Source organism: Camponotus floridanus, unplaced genomic scaffold (assembly GCF_003227725.1).
Source record: "Camponotus floridanus strain SB8 unplaced genomic scaffold, Cflo_v7.5 scaffold67, whole genome shotgun sequence".
Lineage (NCBI taxonomy): Eukaryota > Metazoa > Arthropoda > Insecta > Hymenoptera > Formicidae > Camponotus > Camponotus floridanus.
Genome location: NW_020229835.1, coordinates 82,631 through 102,853, shown reverse-complemented (window position 1 = coordinate 102,853; position 20,223 = coordinate 82,631). Strand labels below are relative to the sequence as shown.

General features: G+C 40.7%; 2 protein-coding genes across 3 annotated transcripts; one reads left to right on the top strand and one right to left on the bottom strand.

Annotated features, from left to right (window-relative positions):
* Positions 1 to 675: 675 nt before the first annotated feature.
* Positions 676 to 10,075, bottom strand: LOC105248521. Of its 2 annotated transcripts, none has more exons than XM_011253356.2 (3): positions 9,937 to 10,075; positions 8,829 to 9,017; positions 676 to 8,488 (listed from the first exon to the last, which is right to left on the bottom strand). In XM_011253356.2, exons 2-3 carry the CDS (start codon positions 9,015 to 9,017, stop codon positions 695 to 697), a joined length of 7,983 nt encoding a protein of 2,660 aa, XP_011251658.2. In that variant the 5' UTR covers positions 9,937 to 10,075; the 3' UTR covers positions 676 to 694. The 2 variants fall into 2 exon arrangements, with proteins under 2 accessions (XP_011251658.2, XP_025269246.1); XM_025413461.1 differs by having other exon boundaries at positions 9,964 to 10,061.
* Positions 9,325 to 18,784, top strand: LOC105248528. The gene is made up of 5 exons (XM_011253368.2): positions 9,325 to 9,546; positions 16,067 to 16,152; positions 16,639 to 16,861; positions 17,349 to 17,600; positions 18,061 to 18,784. The coding sequence occupies exons 3-5, from the start codon at positions 16,644 to 16,646 to the stop codon at positions 18,113 to 18,115; spliced, it is 525 nt and encodes a 174-aa protein (XP_011251670.1). The 5' UTR covers positions 9,325 to 9,546; positions 16,067 to 16,152; positions 16,639 to 16,643; the 3' UTR covers positions 18,116 to 18,784.
* Positions 18,785 to 20,223: the final 1,439 nt, after the last annotated feature.

Here is a 20,223-nt window from a genome sequence, read left to right as displayed (position 1 = left end):
CCTTCCCTTTTCTTTTCTCTCCTCGTATATCTACTGAGATCTTTTTTCACGATTCTCGTCTTCTCTCCAATGTTCGTCTGCTCCGTCATCAGCTCCTTCATGAGAGACAGATTTTCTTCGTCCATCAGAGACATCCTGGTAACCGGCGCACTTCCGTCGAAATCATCGTACTCAATGTCGATACTGGTGTCCGGTTGGAGAAGAATCCTTTGGGACGCCAATTCGTGACGTTTTCGATTTTGCGACTTCTTTGACAGTTTCTCGGATGGCGAGTTCCGCGCTGGAAGAGATTTAGCTATCTTTTTCTGCGATTTAATCGAGCTGTCACTGCTGAGATTACTTGATTCTTGACTCGAATCACTCCTCGATTTAATTTCAACTTTTTTTATCATCTTATTATGTTTAAGGGGGATCTCGAAAACAGTATCGTCGAACAATGGCTCCGTCGACCAATCGTTCCTCTCCTTCTTCGAGCTGAGCTCGCTTGATGATCCTCTCATCGTTGCTTCTTCGAATAGAGACGAGTCGAAATCCTTCGTATCCTGCGTCGACTTCAATCTTCGTCGAGAATCTTGCGAATATTGTGGAACTTTGATGCGAGTTTTGTCTTTGTAGCTATCCTGACTGTCAATCTGCTCGAGATTCTCCTCCTCGGACGATGATATCGTCGCGAGCATGAGATCGACGGCGGTTTTTAGCGACTCTTTGTTCTCTTCGAAAGTGTGCGAGGTGCTTTCGGTGTCCGTGTAAAAAGAGCGACCAGGGGTCTTGAAAAGTTGGAGTTAGAAGACGTCGCGTCCCCAAACATCCTCGTCTGCGGCGTCGCTTTCTCGCAAATATCGACGTCGAGATCGACGCCTTCATCTCCTGGCCCGTCCAGTCTTATCGCCGGCAAGAACGTCTTCATCAGCTGCTTCGCGTCGTCGGGCACTTGGGAAATGCCAGCGAGATGCTCGAACAGCGCCTTCAGGTACGCGCCCCTCGTCGCGTACGCCATGTGATTGAAGCCCACGGTGTACACGAGCCTGTTGCGATCGAGGAACGTCGTCAGGTTCACCATGTCCTTCTCGGTCACTTTCGTGTAATTAATAGCGCGCATCGCTCCATACATGTCTATGTTGAAGTCGCGCGCGTCTTTCTTCAGCTCGATCGGCTGCGCGCCAGGTCCCGCGGTGATTACCTTGTCCCTAAAGTACTCGAGAGCCTCCTGCTGCGCGGGATCCTGTTGCACGCTCTCCAGCTCCTGGCCCAGGTCTAGGATGGCCTGCAAGAGCCGACCCTTGGTCGCGTAATCGAAGGGATTCTTGGGCAGGTTCAGCTGTCGCAGCAGATCAGGAATGGAAAAGAACTTGATGACGCCGCGAATAATTCTCTCGTTCCTCGTCTTGGGCAACGCGAGGAACAGCGAGTTGATGTTGATGTCGTTCATCGTTCGCGGCATCACGCGCTCGGGCTTATTCTCGTTGTGCAGAGTTCGGTTCAGGTATCTCAACTCGGCCTGAAACTCGCCGTCGTTCGGTTGATCGGGTACACCCTCCAGCAAACGCTCGTTCAACGCGCGCAGCCTCTGCTTATAAGTGGGGTACGCCAAGCGAAAGTCGTTTTTCGTGTCGTTCATTAAAACAGACTGCAATCCAACTCGCGCGAGATACCCTCTGACAGCTTGCAACTTGCTCACGTGGTGCTTGTAATCGCGCAGCTGTTTCAACACGTGTTCCACTTCCTCCTCGCGAATGCCACGCGCGACGTCCGGCTTGAGGATCTCGACGCTCTTTCGTATCTTTTCGTCTACGTCGCCCGTCTCGGCCACTTTTAGCAAATCCATGAGCAACTGCTTCGGCGTGTCGTCCGCCAACAAGGTCTTCTCTAGGATTGGCATCTGTATCTCCTGACATCGGAAGAGCACTTTGAGATCATCGTACTTGTGATCGTTCGGAATCTCTTCAATAGCCAGCTCGATGTCGTACGATGTGGGCTTCTCATACATATTTTCTCTAGTGAGCTTCAACATCACGTAATCGTGCAGAAACACTTCCATGTCGTCGATCACCGATTTGCTCCCGATCAACTCCGGTCTTCGGATAAACTCCCTCATCATCACGCGGATTGTGGTATATATTCTTCCCTGAAGGTCAGCGCGTCGAAAAACGTCCTCGATAGGCGCGACTAGAGTGTGTTGGTGACTTTGCGTGTACAATCTTAGCGGTACAAACTGCTCGAACGGCGTACTATCTAATCCGGTAGTTATGTTATAGAAAAGCTGCTCCATGTCGTGTCTACGCATATCATCTACGCAGGCCTTGAAGGAGTTCTTGATAGTGTCGTTCATCTTCACGTCGCGCAGAAATAACGATGACATGTAAATAATTAACTCCCATTCGTTGTGAACAGTTAACGGGTCGATCTGAAAGCGATAATTCGGCGGCAATATTTGGACCAGATTCTCGGTCTTCGATACAAAGTCCCGATAGACCGACGGTGCACCGCTCATAATCTTCGCGTTCATGAGAACTGTTATACGATCCTGAGGAACGTGTACCTTTTCCGGCAAGGATTCCATATTCGTCTCCAAGTAATCGAGGGCGGAGAACATTTCCCTGGTCTGCAGCTTCTTTACGTTTCGCAGAGCAGCCAAAAGATCGAGGACGCGCTGCTTGAAGGTACGCGACGCGCGGTAGACGTCGAGATCCCAGGGAAGAAGCGACTCGATGTTGGTCGCCGATAGGAATCGCAGCAAAGCTTTTATCAGAGTGAAATGAGTGCACGGGATCGCTCGTATTAAAACCTCCACGTGCTCTGACGTGATGTCGAAATCGGGGGACGACTTCAACGTCGCTTCAGCGTTGGTCAACGCTTGCTTCGTGCTCATATTCATAGGGTTGGCCACTTTGCAGTAGTGCAGAATCTTGGCAATTTTCATCTTTCGCGATTCTAGGCTGGCGAGGTTGAAGTGAATAGGCAAATACGGCATCAGGCTAGCCAGTTTGCAATTCGTTAGGAGCTGTTCCATGTAGAAGGTACTCAACGGCAATAGCAATACCAGTCTCTCGATTTCCGTGTCATTCATTACGGGTACGTTTGGCATCTTGCTGACGATCCTTTTGGCGAAATTAACGGAATGTAACCAGGGTCCGAATGCGTTGCTTTTAGATAACTCATTCAGAACCGCCAACACCCGTAGTTTCTTCGTCTTATAATTGGTTAATTGGAAATTCATGGGCAAGGATGAGACGACGTTCATGACCGTCATCTTAGCCTTAAGCGGTTCGAGCTGCTTATATTGCTTAAACGGAATCTCCTTTATGATAGATTTTATGTCATCGCTATTGACTAACGCCTCTTGCAGTATTACGTTGGAGTTAATCTTTGCCAATTCGCTCGTGAGTGCGTCGAAGACTGTTTGCAGCTTCTCATTCTTCGCGGATCCAAGAGTCGCGCTCAGCAACGACAGAACATCGTACAACGCCATTTTAGCATCAAGTGCTTGCTTTACGTTGAAGTTACCAGGAAATAACTTGATCAATGTTAAAGGTCTTATATATTTCTTGATGAGCTCAACGTGAGGTATTCCTTCGACAGGAAGTATGTTCAAGAGTGGCGTTAAATCATCCCATGTGATGTCTGGAACATCGGGATATGTCTCCACCTCGCGGTCAAGTCTCTCCAGGTCAGAATGAACGTCCGTAATATTCAGTTGTAAAAGTTGTCGCAATAAATGTAACGCTTTCGTCTTGAATGTCGGCCGATCTTCAAAGGTAAACGATTGCGGCAACAAATTCAGCAGATTTTCAGGACTGAGAAACTCCCGTATCTTCGGGGAGGAAATATAACTGATGAATTCGAGATCCTCGCTGGACGGTCGCTTGTGAAAAGCTTGGCGAAATAGTCGTCTCATTAAGCCGGTCTTCTCGCGTATGGATTTTCTCACCAAAGTTATGGTCTTGTGGAGAGCCTTCTTTTGTCTCAAACTGGGCGACTGCAAAAAGTTATCCAGCACGGCAGCGAGGCCATCGATTGATGTGCGGTGTCTAGTGTATTCCAAGTCTGGCGGGAGATACTTTATCAGATTATCATGATTTAGGAATATTTTGAGCGGGACCAAATCGTATTTAAGCTTGAGACTCGCCAAGGCACGATGCATGCTCTTAACATCTTGCTCGGTGACAAAGTTGAAACGTTTCTCGAGATAGATGCGTAACTTATCCGCTGACTCGTAGACATTCTTGTTCTCGCTGCTTTCGATCAGGGACAACAGATGAAGCAGCTTCTTGACCGGAGTGGAAAATAATTTCCAATCCGCATCCTTGAAAATGTGCTTGTAGATTTTATCAGACTGCAGGAAAATCTTGACAGGCGCAAAGTCTCTCTTGCGTGGTATCAGAATCAGCATCTTCTCCCAGTCTTCCTTACTCAGATGTCTCTTCGAGGATGTCTTGTTGGGATTCACAACTAGCATCAAGGCACGCTTCAAGGATTGCAGATGCTCTTGCATGTCATAATTAACATACGTCGGTTCCTGGTACAATAGATAATCAACGATAGTGCTGAGTACTTCGATATTATCGTCGGATATGTCGGAAAATTCTTCTGGGTTCAAGTAACTCAATATCTCAGGATCTAAGATGGAATTGAGATAGTCTATATTGATTTGTTGAACGTGTCCGAATTCCAGTAGCAACGGTCTGAGTTGATAACCGGTGACGACTGGACCGGCCAACTGCTTGATCCTTCTTGAAGACTGTAGTTTCTGCAATTCACGCGCTACAGAACGATTACTGCGGACCTCCGGTAAACTCGCCGTCTTGGACAACAAAGTGATCAGCGGCACTTTTGACTCGACGATTTCATTGTCACGGGCGAGACGGGCCAGAAGATCGACGTTGAACAGGTGCTCGATCGATTTGAATTCTTCTTTGACTTGATGCGGGATGGAGTTTAATACGTCTCTTAGATCCGAGATCAACGTACCCGTGGATTCTTCGCTGACAGGATCGGTATTCCTCAGTATCGAGAGCGCGTCGTGGAATCGCGTATCGTTGCTTATCTGACGTTGCTGCCAAAGGATATTCACCAAGGTGCGATACCGTTTCGCGGGATTGGCAGTCGTTAAGACAGTGCGCGCAAATTTATCGCTGAAGCCCCTCTTGTGCAAGAACAGTCTGATGGGAGCGAGCTCGGCAGTGTAAGCAATTCCCGCTTCATCAAGAACAGTCAACAAGTCTGCGTCCATCCCGAAAGCGAGCACGTCTTGTCTAACGACGCTTAACAATTCCGAGATCTTGTCGGTTCGTTTGATCGCGGGATGTTTCAACAGAAGACGCAACAGCCCCAGCAGCGAGATTTTGACCGATTTAGCGGGAGGCACGGTGACCCTGAGCTTGTTGAGTCCCGTAACAGTTAGAAGGCTCTTCACGGGATCGTAAATGGTTGTTTTCGCGGCGACGACGGCGCTCTTCAACAGCTCGACTTTTATTTTCCATCCATTCAACTTTGTCTCGACGTTGGAGATGACTTTCATCAGAGCGGGATTATCGGCAATGTTAGTCCGATGTTTCGCATGGTTCAGAATCGCCAGTAACAGTTCCTCCTTCTCCAGAGAACCCTCCTTTTTAAGCTCCTCTGGCAGAATATTATAAGTCCACTCTGGCGTTAATAATTTCCGTAGGGGTTTAGCGAAGGAATCGATAGGCAGGAACGACAGAGCTTCACTGATCCGTGTCTCGCTGGCGCGCGTCTCTTCATCCGGGTTTTCGTACCCAATTTCTTTCAACGCCATCAACGCGGCTTCTGTCAGCTTTTCCGTTTCGTTTTTCGCGACAATCTCCTCGAGGTAACTCTGCAGCCAAGCTTGTCGTTCGTCGGACGAAACCGTCACATTCTGCAACTCGCTCGCTTCTCGCAAGAGCGGTTTGTAGGCAACGTTGCTCGGATCCTGCAACGATTGAATCAGGTAAGCATAAATCGGCGCCTGCCGAGGATGCTCGTTGCTGTCCAAGGAGTCCAATGCCACCCGGACACGTCTCACCAACAGTTTCTCCGCGCGTATCACGCGAGATTCGATCAAGCTTCTCAGCAGCGTGATCAGTGCTTGGCGTGGGCTGGCGTTTTCCAGCGTCGTGAGATTTAATTTTGGCACGAGCGTCAGTAGATTCGCCTTCTTCAGCAACAGAATCACGGGCTTCGCGTACGTGTTGTTTGGCAGGTATTCCAACATCGCCTCTAATGTCCGCCTCTTCAGGATCTCGATGTCAACTAGATCTTCCTCTTCCAAGATGCTCACTGCTCGCTTCACAAGTTCGGCCAGATGCCCATCCGACGCGATATGTTTAACAGGATAGCTCAGAACCCTGGCAAGGACGTTCTCCGGCGTGCCACTGATGGAGATGTTCCAATCACCCACGTTCATGTACACAGACGAGTTCAATATTTCATTCTGCAATGTGCTATTGCGGGACAGCAATTGCTGAATCAAATAGACAAAGTCGACCCGAACGAAAGTTCTGATCTTCAGCGGCGATCCATCGATGTTGTCGAGGGCAAAGCTCAGCGCCTCGGAGAGAGTTGGTTGCGCAATCTTCAAGCTCACCGTCTGTAATATTAACAAGAGTCTCTCCATCGGCTCGTGTACGCCGGCTAGATTGAAGCTTGATGATAGGTACTTGAACAGCTTGTTCTTCTTGAATAGTATTTTAAGCGGCAGATATCGCGAGTCGCTGTCAATACCAGGCAGCTGCTGCAGAAGGAATTGTAGATCTTCCGAAGTGTACAGGTTGATCAGTAGCGGTTCCTCGAGGTAGCTGCGAGCATTTTGGAGAGCTCTGGATAGAGAATCGTCGGATTTCACAGAATCGAGGGTCAACGCTCTCTTTAGCATGGCTAACAACAGACTTCTAGGAGTTTCATGCTCAAACTTGTTGAACTCGTAGCCGAGGATGTCGAGAATGTTCGGCTTGGACAGAAAGTTCAGCATGGGAGAGAACTTCTCGCTCTTGAAGACGTTTGGTATTCGCTTGAGCAGAGAAAACAAGTCGACCTCCACGTCCGTCGAGTCATCCCTTTGAAAGATAATTCCAGAGTCGTAGAGTGGGTTTCGTTTACCAGTCAGATCGAGAGCGCGGTTTTTGTAGACGAAGTCGTCGATGACGATCGCTTGCGGTTTGCTGATCGGAATGCTCCTCAAACGAGTCAGCGATAGTAACGTTAATTCTCTAGGATCGTCGCTGGTCCGTTTATCCCCGAAGGCATAGGTCCACGGTAGATCCTCGGATAGGCGAGAACGTAACGTCCTCATCGCGTCGTTTAATTTCTCCTGCAAACATGGTGTGTCGAAGGCGTCCAGGTAGCCGTTCACCTCGTATTGACTAATCGGCGCCGAGTGGACGTCATTACCGTCATATGCCAGTTTTTGGGAAACGAAGGACGTCAACAAAGACAGGGGTTTGCTCAAATGTTGCAGATTCGACTTTCTGCGAAGACGAGACAGCGCTTGCAGAAGAGCCTCATCTCCCGTTTCGTAGAAGCCAATGTCGAGATCTCGAAAGTGCGAGTCCTCGAGATGATTCGCGAGATACTTCGCCACGGCAGTAACGTTGACGGGGTAAAAATTGTTCGTAATCGTCAAGAGCCTCCTTGGATTGTCCTTCCACTTGGGAGCGAGCGAATGAGGCTTCGCGAGATTCTGAAGCAGCAACGAGACCGCTTCTCGGGTCGCCCTGGACGACAACTCGTCCACCTCCAGGCGTTCGAGGACGGTCCTCAGAAAATCCGTCACGTTCAGATTCACTGCTATATTTTGCAACAGAGGATCCTCCGCGCGCGAACGCTCCCCCATTTGCTGCGCGACGAAGCTGATGGCTTCGTGAATCTCCGGATCCGTTAGATCGAACTCCGGATAATTCACCAGGATCGCGGACACCAGGTGCAGGTTCAGCGTTCTTAGATCACGAGTCGCTCGCAACAGAAAGTCAACGTCCTCCGCCAAGGACAGACGTTTGGGTTCATCGCGAGAGATGGACTCTATCGTCTCGGAGTCCACGTTCGACAACAGGTCGACGAGCGGCGCTCGTTCCAAGACGCTGATGTCAGGGAAGATGTTTATAGAGAGCGAGGCATATTCGGAGACGAAGCGATTGTCGGCTCTCTCCAGCATTTGCAGGAGCTTGTACAGCTGCTGCTTCGGCAGCTTGTTCTTCAACGCCGGGAGGACGGGTAGCAGTTCGTAGGCGGCGACCCGGCGGTTTCGTACAGCGTTATGGACGATCTCGAGGGGTACCCTCGCGTCATCGTCGAGACAGAGCAGAAGCACGTGGCCTAACGCAGTTACCAGGTTGCCTCGCAAAACTGCGGCAGCCTCCAGACGCGATAGAATGTCCTGCGAAGTCACAGGATCCTCGGCAATGCTTTGAGAGGCATGGCTGGCTGGTATCATCGATCTTCGCAGGTATTCGATCGAGCAATGTCGATCGTAATCCCTTCCTTCATGTGAACTCTATATAATATTTTAGCGATAGAACAAGTGAAAAGAGGAGCAAATTTAAACGATCTATCATCAATCTTGTGTATTAAAAAATTATATAAAATATGTAAAGTAATTTTATAAAAGGAATAAATCAGATATTTGATTAATTATGGATTATTATTAATAATCTAACTTGAAAGAAATACAGAGAAGGATATTTCAACTGAATTAATATGTTGACACGTTATAAAATTAATTAATTAATTAATAGATAATTAATTAATAGATTAAAGATTTCTTATCACTATTTGTATTAATTATGTAAAAAAAAAAATGAAATGTAATGCAAATATCTTATTTTTACGCTCACCGATGTTTGTCGTTCAGCGACAGATTGAGCGAATTGACAGAATAATATCAACACTGTTGCGATCAGTATCGCGATCCAGTTTATTCGAAATGGGTTTCGGAGATTTGGAGTATTAAATCGATGTTTGATTTTTTCCCTTTTCAAAATGCAGTCCACATAATCCAAAAATGCATTCCTTATAATTGCCATCTATAGAAAAATAATCAAGTTATAATTGCAATCTCTTCTTCTCTTTCTCTTTGTCTCTTTCTAAAGCTCGTTTGAAATTTTATTTCTTCAATCAAAAGATAAGGCATTTTTTTCTATCCTCAAGAAACAAATTTTGTAATCTTATCATTGTGTAAATTTTGTAATCTTATCATTGATTGATACACGTTTTCAATTATGATGTAATTATCTTAATCTTTATACCTGCATTTATCATGGCACGAACAATGGTGTTTGTCGTGTTGGAAGGAAATAAAAACGCGATAAGAAATTAATATTAGCACCGAGTTCAAGACGTATTATTTGCACGATTTATCGGTCAGTCTACGAGCCAGCAGTTACGAGCCGCAATCTTCGCAAAACGAGCGAAAACATATTTGAATATAATAATTTCATATAAAAGTAATCTCATTATCCAAAATTATTCGCTGCTTAAAAGTGCAAAAGTAATAATTGTATTAAATTGTATAAACACATAAGGCAAAGAAGCGATAATCAAAATAAAATCTATGTAAGTATCATATACATCAATATTCTTAATATTTTTAATCAAATCTTAAATTTTAATTTTAATAGAATCTTAATATTTTTTATTATTTTCGCCAAATTAATTAATCCAATTTATACGCTTTATAAGTGATTACACACAAGTTTTTTTATATCTCACCTCATAAAAAGAATTAGGATAAAGTTCGAATCACAATCACTGCGATACAGAGAATGACACGATTAAAAATTCTTAACACAATGAAAAATTCGTTACGATAATCGATTTATAATTCACTTAGAATTCAAACGTGTCCTAAAAGCTTCAAATACTAGTATCTAATTTATAGTCATCGATCTAATTCACTAGCTAGGATCATTTCCAGTCATCGAGTCATACATTAAAGAGACTTACCGTGTGACAGATACAAGGGACACATACCCTTAATAAAGAGATTTGTCTGGAGTGTATGTATTTCGCTTATGTATTTGGCGACTGGCGAGGATGGAGGCTCGTCCAAGACGTCCTCGACGATCGGACTGTCGCGTCTCGACCGTCAATCGAGCGGATCGATATTGTGATCAATTAAATCGGCGGTCGCGATGGCGAATCGCTAATCGATTTCGACGCGAGCCTCCTCTCCTCCTCCGTTCATTCGACACGCGCGAGCGAATCGTCGAGAGAGTGAATTATAGTACACCTGCATACACCTATGCAGAGACGAGGAACGATAATAATGCGGCGAGACGTATCGAAAGAGCTGACGCGAGCTTAATTTCATTCGTCGCGTTGATCTTTCTCGCACGTGAAAACTGTGGAAAATCGCGTCAATTTTCCATTCTTTCCATCACTTTGAATTTATTGTGTTAATAGATAATTGAATAAAATAATTCTTAATGGTATTTGATGATTTATTGAAATTTACGTGTGCAATTAATTTTTGAAGAGGAAAATTTCGCTTCTTTTAAAATACTTCATCTTATTCATCGCGAGATTCTCTAGAGATGAGATCGATTTACGAAAAAGAAGTATTATTATTTTTATTTATATATTTTTATATTATAATTTTATTTATTATTAATAATGTTATACCTTTGTATTATATTTTTATTTATTATTAATAATATTATATTTTTGTATTATATTTCTAAATATATTTTTAATATGTTCCTAATAATCTCTCCGTTTCAATTGTTACATCAATAAATTAAAATTAATTAAAAATTAATAAAAATAAAAAAATGAATAAAAATAAATTAATAAAAATAAATTAAATTAATTAATTAAAATATAAAAGGATCAAAGAAATATAATCGACCAAACTAGCCAGAAATTGATTTATTAGTACGACGTTTCGACCATATGATTGTGGTCCTTATCAAGTATACACGATGTAATAAAAATTAGGAAACCGGCATGGATGATAATCTTGTAAATTGCACAAGTCACATTAAAAAGTCTCTTGACGAAGTCTCTCACAGACGCATTAATTTCTCTCGAATTCAAATTTAGTTAAAATAACGTGTTTTTTTTTTTAATGTGACTTGTGCAATTTACAAGATTATCATCCATGCCTCCTGATTTTTATTACATCGTGTATACTTGATAAGGACCACAACCATATCGAAACGTCGTACTAATAAATCAATTTCTGGCTAGTTTGGTCGATTATATTTCTTTGATCCCTTTATTTATTGGACTAGCGACATCAAGATATTCATAACCTTTTAATTAAAATATGTATCATAAGAGAAGGGCAAAAGTATTTAATTATCGCTATATATGCTTGTAAAGGGGAGCTTTGTTCAAAGTTTCTTTTTACTGGCTTCACGGTGGCATCCTCATACGTGGCAAACGCCTCGACGATAATAAAAGCGTTGCATCGTGCGTTCCGAGAATGTTAGTTTCTTGCGGCTTGAAGTAGAGAGCGATGCTTCTGGGCGCGCGTGCTCGCCGATGCGTGTATAACGAGACCGTGTCCTAAGAAGAAATCCGAAAAAGTGCTCCTCACCCGCGAGGGGGAAAAGCAGATGCGCCGGCTCCTTGACGCGCAATTGACGTCGACCGAGGCGGAAAGGATCGCTGACAGGACGTCGATGAATTATCGCGTCTTGGCGCGTCGTAATTAATCGGCGCGCTTATAACTCACCCCTTTCGCGAACGTCGTCGTTGTGGGTCCATGAGTTATCGTGACGAAGTCGAACGGTCGTCAGGTTTCCAAATTTGCGAATAAATTATCGAGATTATCAATTAAATTACGATTTTAATCCACTAAATTAACATCCTTTTTTCGATTGCAATTTTTAATCTAATATCTAATTTGATGGTTCAACCTGTTATATCATTTTTCTTTAATATTTAATAGTTTATATTTGTCGAAAGCTCCTTTTTATATTTCTCGCAATGAAACTATAGATTCGTTTACTATTTTATTTCGTCAATTTTTATATAAATTGAATCTATAATAAATTTATAAATTTATATTTAAATAAATAATATAATACTTTGCTAACATTATACATTTATAAAAATTTATATTTAATAAATAATATAATCTTTCGTTAATATTATAATAAATTTATATTATTTATAATAAATAAATATTATTTATAATAAATATTATAATAAATTTATATTATTTATAATAAATTTGTATTTAAATATAAATATAAAAAAAAACTATTTAATCTACATAAATAAATTAAATTAATCGAAATTCTTTAAATTCAAACAAGGATAAAATTGAGGAAAATTTCGTCTGGACCAAATGACAAATTAAACGAACGAAAGCGTCGATTATCTCGAATACCTGTATTTTATAGCCTCGTCTCATTTCACCGCGTATTAAAAAGAGAAGATTACGAAAGAGGGTTTTATTAAAAACTTAAAAATCTGGAGAAACACTCGCCGGAACTGGATGTATCTCTCTCGTTGTGTAACTGGCGCGAATCAGATAAGCTCTCCGCCGAACTATCGAACATTTTCCAAATATATATATATATATTTTTTTTTAAATATCACAATCTCGCAATCGCCGCGCGATCTCGAATTAACACGGGCCGTATAAATCAGCATTATTTCTCGCAGAGAAAACATTTCGATATCCCCTGGCCGGGGAAAAAAAGGGAGTCGATCGCGAGATTAATCCAGTGTTCGCTCGCTCGACGACAATCGAGTTTTTATAAGCGGCTGCATAATGCCGATAGCTTATCAAACTCGAATCTCTCGGAACGGTGCCTCTGCCTACGCGTACATTTATAAACTGCTGTCCAGTAGAAAGGAGACATTATTTTCACAAAATGCATCGCGTTCTCATTGTGTCGATTTCTCTCTCTCACTCTTTGAATATTATTTATCATCATTTATTGACAACCAATCCTTGTCTTTCGGCTTGGGATAGACTTTCTGTTCAATAATTAAACTATAAACTCACAATCTTTATTCCTTTGAATTTTTAAAATCTTTAAAATCTTTAAAATCTTGAAACTTAAGTTTTTATTTTAACTTTTAAAACTTGAAAACATAAAAACTTAAAGTCCACTCTCCTTGAATATATTTATTTGGAAATCGAAATCAAGCCACAATATATAATTATCTAAGTTTAATGAAGATTCGAATCGAAAAGCTTTGCTTCTATTTTAAATCTCGTGCATTTTAAAAGATTTTGATAAAAATTTGAAAGCTCCTATTCTCTTTATACTTTCAAATAAATAACTTCACATTTAAAAGTTCAAAAGAGGAGCTTTTGGCAAAACTATAAAGCAAAACTATAAAATAAATAATTTCGAAAGAGAGCGATTTGAATATGATTAAAATATCAAGAGTAGATTTTATCAAAGATTGAGATTAAAAATACGAGAAAAATTTCAACTCGGAAGTATTCAAGAATATAATGAAGATTCTTAAAAAACATCGTGTATATATATTCAAAACTACACATACATTTTCATTTTTAAAGGTATACTTTACAAACATGACTTTCTGGGGGACCTTTCGTGTTACTTTGATAACGTCATAATCTACTCCTCAGAGTGATGCGTGAAGAGATTGAGATTTTTTTTCTCAAATCCATCTCTCCTTCTCTAAGATCGATCTCGCGACACGTTTGACAAAGATCGCAAACACGATGCGAGAGAGAAAGAGAGAGAGAGATAGAGAAACAGAACGCAATCTCGCCGACAAGCAGCGAGATGCCATCAACCGACATCGGACCGCGGCGTCGACATCCACCCCATTTTGCGCCTACGACGAGTCTCGTCGGCAAATTTTTCACGTGGTACAACGCGGCTTAATAAGGACATCTCGAGACGGTTCACATCGGGCGGTTCGCGTGGGCCGTTCGCGCAATCTCGACATGTAAATTCGCCCCGAACGATGTTTCTGACCGGAAGACCTCTCTGGTCGCGCGCCCTCCCCCTCTCGCTAAGGGTGGTAGTAAGCGAGGGGCGAGGGGAATACATTTCTGGGGAGAGGAATACATCTCTCCGCGGACGCACACGCAGGGGTACGCTTTCGTAGACGCGCGTATTTGTGTTGCACGGGCGCAGAAAGAAGAGAGAGGCGGCCGCCCCTAATGCAGATGAGATGGTATCGCGCGCTAGCCCGGTAATCGCGAGGATCTCAGAAGTCCGGACAATACCAGGGGACGTTCTCCACTGTTCGGGAACACTCAAACATCGCGTGACAATGGCGCCGAATGGGCGACAGCTGCTTAACGCTCGCCCTCGCGCCCTCATACGATTCTCCTCGCTCTCTCGCTCTATCTCGTCGTTCGCGGGGAATTTTTAACGGCAGATTTTTCCCGCGGCCTCGGAGGAAAAAAAGGACGCGGGATCCGAAGGACGAAAGCTCACGCATCCGTTTTGCACGAGGAAGAAGTGTCTCGAGCCGGTCCTTTTTTTCTCGAGAACAAACTGAGAGGGGCTCTACCTGTCCGTTTTAATTGCGCTCAAATTTTTATTCTCTGTATTAAGAATGAGATGCGCAGAGTTTTGGAGGAAGGAGGAAAATAAAAAAAAAAAGATGCAGTTGTAAACTCGAACAAATGATGAAGTATAGATTTTTATAAATATTTTTAATACGAAAGAGAGTGAGAGAGATAAATGATTCCGTTTTGTAAATTTATATATATTACAAATTGTGTATAAATAATAATAAAATCTTTTTACAATGTTGGAGAATTAATGAGAGTAAAAGTAAATTAATAAATTAATAAAAATAAAAAATTAATAAAAGTAAAAATATTCTCAACATTTACAAAATTAACCGTAAGTCTTTCAAGTAGACGCGCAATGTCAGTGAGAGATATTTCTCTAAAGCAAAAAATATAATTGATAAAAATGTCGGCCTCCATTTTCCCCTAAATCTAATATAACTGGCTTTGCGAAGATGATTAATATATAAGAATCACTAACATAATTATGATAACATAAATGATATTACGGTACTATTGGATAGAGTTATCACGTCAAAAACGAGATTGCAAGCAGTTTGTTTACCGACGAAGGAGGCGAGCTCTGTCTCCGGATGCGGGCGTAAAGCACGCGTTCCGGAAACGTGACACGCGTTTGTCAGACGAAAACGCGAACCCTATAGAGAGGTACAAAAGGGGACTGAATAACGTTGTAGTTAGTGGTAAAAATCGAAGTGATAGCGGGTACGAGAAAAGCGAGACGTCCGGTGCTCTCTCTCTCTCTCTCTCTCTCTCTCTCTCTCTCTCTCTCTCTCTCTCTCTCTTTCTCTCTTTCCCGCTTCATCTCGTGTGCCTCCCGTAAAAACCGAAAATCCGCAGATCGGCGATCGGCGATAACCGAAAATACAGCTGCAGTTTGCGGTCACCCGATGCACACGGTGGCCGTAGATGGCCGATCGCGATTAGCGAAACGTAGAACGGGCCCCGAGCAAAAAGCAGAGGGTGACAAAGTGTACGTGTGTGCATGCGAGAGAAAGGGAGAGGGGAAGAAACGAAGAAGAGCTCGTAGAAAACTCGTATTTTGATTGGAACGGCCGTAATTTGGCGAGCATTGTGCTTCGAGTATCTCGTCGAGATGGACTCGCGACGACGTGAGATTTTCACGAGGACCTACCGTACATCCTCGGTTAATGCTGTGCGGAGGCATAAAACGCGGGACCGGCCTTCTCTCCGGCCCTCGAGAAATTTGTTTGCGCTTGTTGGTACCTTTGAAATGTCACAATCGTTTGTGTGTCTCCGAAGGGAGGCCCCGTCAGGTCTCTTATTGTGGTCGCTCGATCGCAGTCACACTCGAGACGTTCGCGCGTGATAAATCATGCGAACGCAGCTTGCGTCCTGCCGAGCGAGATCCCGATGACCGAATTCTCGAATAGATATGTCTCTGGCTTGTTTCAGTTATAGCATCCGTAAGGCATTGGAATATACAGAAGAATAAAATATAATTAAGGATATCGATCGACACAAGAAAGCCCTTTTGCATCAATAAGACACGATATTTAATCTACATTTAAGGTGTACCTATATCTACATCTACATCTAAGATTAATGTTGAAACGACTTTTGATATTATAGAGAAAATTGGACACCACTCAGGAATTGACTTGACAGGAGAAACTCATCTTTTTATTTGTGAAAAAAATTCTCACGAAGTAAACAAAGTAACTATCTTTTTTTAAAAATATATTTTATCATGTTTTTTTAATCTTATGTTACTGATTTGTAATGTTCAGTTATTTTATTAGATTTAAAGAAAAAATGGAGATTCGTATTATTCAGTTATTTATTAGATTTAGAGAAAAAAAAGAGATTGGTATTTTTTATCAATTAGTTTCCTATTTTAGAAAAATATTTTTCTACTGGCATTGCAAGAGAGAATCTATAGGAAATATTTTCTTAATTAATTAATTGTTAAATTTGTCAAAGTGGAGAAGTTTTGCTTTTAATTTCTCAACATTATAAAGAATTTTTATTACTACTTATAGATACAAATATCTGTAATATATATAAATTTATAAAACGATAATTCAAACCGAATCATTTATCACTTTCCTATTAAAAGTATTTATTACAAAAATCTATATCTCAAATCAGTCTAAAAATAAGATGAATAATGAAAGGCTCAGCGTGTGTTTTGCTCATTTCAGGCCACATGAGTATGGAAAATTGTCAAGACTCGATGAACCAACCTAGAAAACCCCAGGAAAGTTTTCTTGCATCAACAAGCCACAATGTTGTCCAATCTACATCTATGAAAAATAAAACTGATGAAACTCTCTCTACTTGCGAGAAAAGTAGAAAAATGCCAACAATAGATAGCTTAATTGAGAAATCCATTTTTCTTGATTATGAGAAAGATTCCACAACAAAGTAACTATCTCTTTCTAAAAAAATACATTTTATCATGTTTTAATCTTTAAAGAAAATAAAGTTATGTTAGTGTCCCTTATGTTACTGATTTGCAATGTTCAGTTATATTAGATTTAGAGAAAAAATGGAGACTAGTATTTTTATTTTATAATTAAATTCCTATTTTAGAAAAATATTTTTCTTACTGACATTGCATAAGAGAAAGAGAGAGTCTACTGGAAATATTTACTTAATTAATTAATTGTTAATTTTGTCAAAGTTGAGAATATTTTTGTTTTTATTTTCCAAAATTATAAAGAATTTTTATTACTATTTATACATATACATACAAATATCTGTAATATATATGAATTTACAAAACGATAATTCAAATCGAATCATTTATCACTTTCCTATTAAAAGTATTTATTAAAAAAATCTATATCTCAAATCAGTCTAAAAATAAGATGAATAATGAAAGACTCAGCGTGTGTTTTGCCCATTTCAGACCACTTGATTATGGAAAATTGTCAAGAGGCTCGATAAATCAACCTAGAAAACTCCAGGAACGTTTTCTTGCATCAAAAAGAGACAATCAAGAAAATGTTGTTCAATCTACATCTAGAGAAGATGAGACTGATGAAACAATCTGGGATATTTGCGAGAAAATTAGAAAACTGCCAACAGCAACACAGTTACTTGAGCAAGTGATTTTCAGAAAGATATTTGATTATGAGAAAGACTTTTCTCTCATTCAAAGGTACTAAATATCTCTTCCTAAAAAATACGTTTTATCATGTTTTTTTATTTCTAAAGGTGATTAGAAATTTGTGTATCCCTGTATCTAAAGAAACGAACAAAGTTATGTTAGTGATTTTTAAAACGTTTAGCTATATTAAATTTAGGAAAAAAATAAAGGTCAATATATTTTTATCCAATTATATTTCCTATCTTAAAGAAATATCTTTTACTGGCACTGCAAATCTACTTGAAATACTTACTATTAATTTTGTCCAAATTGAAAATATCTTTACTTTTATTAATTTTCCATTTAACATTATAAACAATGTTTACTATACATATGTAATTTAATCGATAATCAAACCGAATCATTTATCATATTTTCGTATTAAAAAATATTTATTAAAAATCTATATTTCAAATCAATCTAGAAACAAGAATAATCATGAAAGACTCAACGTATATTTTGCCCATTTCAGATTACTCGATTATGAAGTTTCAATGTTCGATTATGCAAACGATTCAAGATTCTAACAAAATTCTAACAAATTCCAGCGAATTGAGAGATATGATTAAATCGAAAAGGAAACGACTCGAATGCTTTTATAAACGAATAATCTTCGTGATGCTCTGCCTCACTATAACTAATACATTATTCCGAGATACAGACCCATATCCTAGGGGACTTGCGTTGGTAGCGCGATAGATGACTGTAGGAGGTCCTACGACGTCCTGGGGGTTCCAGGATCAACGAGCAACGGGATATCAATCTCACCACCTGGCTGAGGCAGACTTTTGTTTGAACTCTCGCACAAGTCACTCCTACACTTTATTCTAACATCTATATCTGTTTGTAGAGGTGGAAAGGAACATCAGTTTTCCAGCAAAAAGAATACATTATAATTTCAGAAAATTCTCTACAAATGACATTTGTTGATTTTAACACTGGAAGCGATCCCAATTCTATTCTGTAAATTCATCTTACAATATATGATGTAAAAACATGTCAAATATAATCGATGCATCCGATATTTCGATACACTTTTTAAACAACGCATATTTTCCTGTTTTTTTTTTGCTACAAATCCAATTATGGATGTTCGAGAGGATCGACCTATCGCCGAGTCGCGTTGAGTTAGTTAAGTCATTCGTTAGAATCATAGGGATGTTCGGCGATGTCGCCGTGGAACGTCGGTGTCAGTGACAAACGAGCGGCACCGTCGCGATCGTACCCTCGTCACACGAGGCCCGAGCCTCGGTGGATGCGAACACGCATGATGTCCGATTTTTGGGAACGGAATTTTTTAATAGGGATCGCAATCACACGGCCCCGACGAGGCCCATTCATAAAGACACGAGGAGACACGACGAAAATCGTATCGGCATCCGAGATAATTAGAATCGAAGATCGTTGATGCTATCGAGACCAGCGACACACTTGTATCGTAAATTACTATCAGCTCTACGACACTTTTAGTCCTAACAGTACGTCTCTTCTCAATTTTATAAATGTAAGAGGCATGCGATTTTTACGAAAGTCGGGCCTAAGAATATCGGATGCAGCTAGATACTTTTGGGAAGCAACAAGCAAGTCTAAATATTAGATTATTCGTCGTGTTAGTTTCTTTACAAAGGGGATCTAGTATTTCGAGTATATGGATTTGAGAAATATTATAAATTACCGGCGCAATCCCTCCGAGAATTTCCTCGACGCAAGAGAAAAGGGTGTGGCACGGTAGTCAAATAAGACGAGCGTTTCGGGGATCGTAGAATCGACGACGGATCCGGTTCGAGAAAGGTCCCGGAGTTAAGTATGGGTGTTCCCCGGGGGATAACAGGATGTCTTCTCTGATTGCTCCCTTGTCCGCGAGATTACTGCCGGCGAGCCGGCGATATTTCGGATTTCGTCGCCGCGTATCTGCATTTCTAATACCATCCGGCACGGTAGTACCGGTCGAGATTTAAATATTGTTACGATTACGAGACGAATAATCTGATGCGTCGTATAATCTCGGGATGCACGAATGCATCGACATGTTCCGAGAAATTGTATTTGTCAGGTGTCGGCGAGCGACAATCCCGGCGAATGGGAACGTTGACGAGGTTACCAGAACGCGATAAAAAAAAGAAACATTTATTTGCACACTGAAAAAACTGATTGGTAATAATCATCAAATATATTTACTTGTGAATTTTAATTGAATATTTGATAAATATTATCATATTTTATAATAATTACTAAATCTTCAATTGATCTAGTTGTAAACAAATTTTGTTTGCAGTTGAATCAATTAAACAAGTAATAATTATTAAATATTTAATACTTATCATAAAATCTTTGATGATTGTTATTAAATATGTATGAAATTGTTGTAAATATTACTAAATCATTCAATTTAAGATTATTAGATATTTGATAACTATTACTAAATGATTTAGTTAGGTCAACATGTTTGATAAAATAATTGGTAATTATTAACAAATTTTGGTAAGATAGTCATGTAAAGTTTCGCGCAAGCACGCAAGGATATGTTAGTTTATTCGTTCATCGCTATACGACGTGAAATGCACTATCTTTCTCGTATTTAAGTTTAGTTATGAGAATTATATAAAGCTTGCAAAGAGTAACAAATAAGATTAAA

What these genes read in the sequence shown, in the direction of transcription:
- LOC105248528 (XM_011253368.2), top strand. Translation starts at nt 16,644, where the DNA reads ATGAGTATGGAAAATTGTCAAGACTCGATGAACCAACCTAGAAAACCC. An exon ending in GAGAAAGATTCCACAACAAA is followed by an intron (nt 16,862 to 17,348) that starts GTAACTATCTCT and finishes TGCCCATTTCAG; the next exon opens with ACCACTTGATTATGGAAAAT. An exon ending in GACTTTTCTCTCATTCAAAG is followed by an intron (nt 17,601 to 18,060) that starts GTACTAAATATC and finishes TGCCCATTTCAG; the next exon opens with ATTACTCGATTATGAAGTTT.
- LOC105248521 (XM_011253356.2), bottom strand. Translation starts at nt 9,017, where the DNA reads ATGGCAATTATAAGGAATGCATTTTTGGATTATGTGGACTGCATTTTG. An exon ending in TCGCTGAACGACAAACATCG is followed by an intron (nt 8,489 to 8,828) that starts GTGAGCGTAAAA and finishes AATATTATATAG; the next exon opens with AGTTCACATGAAGGAAGGGA.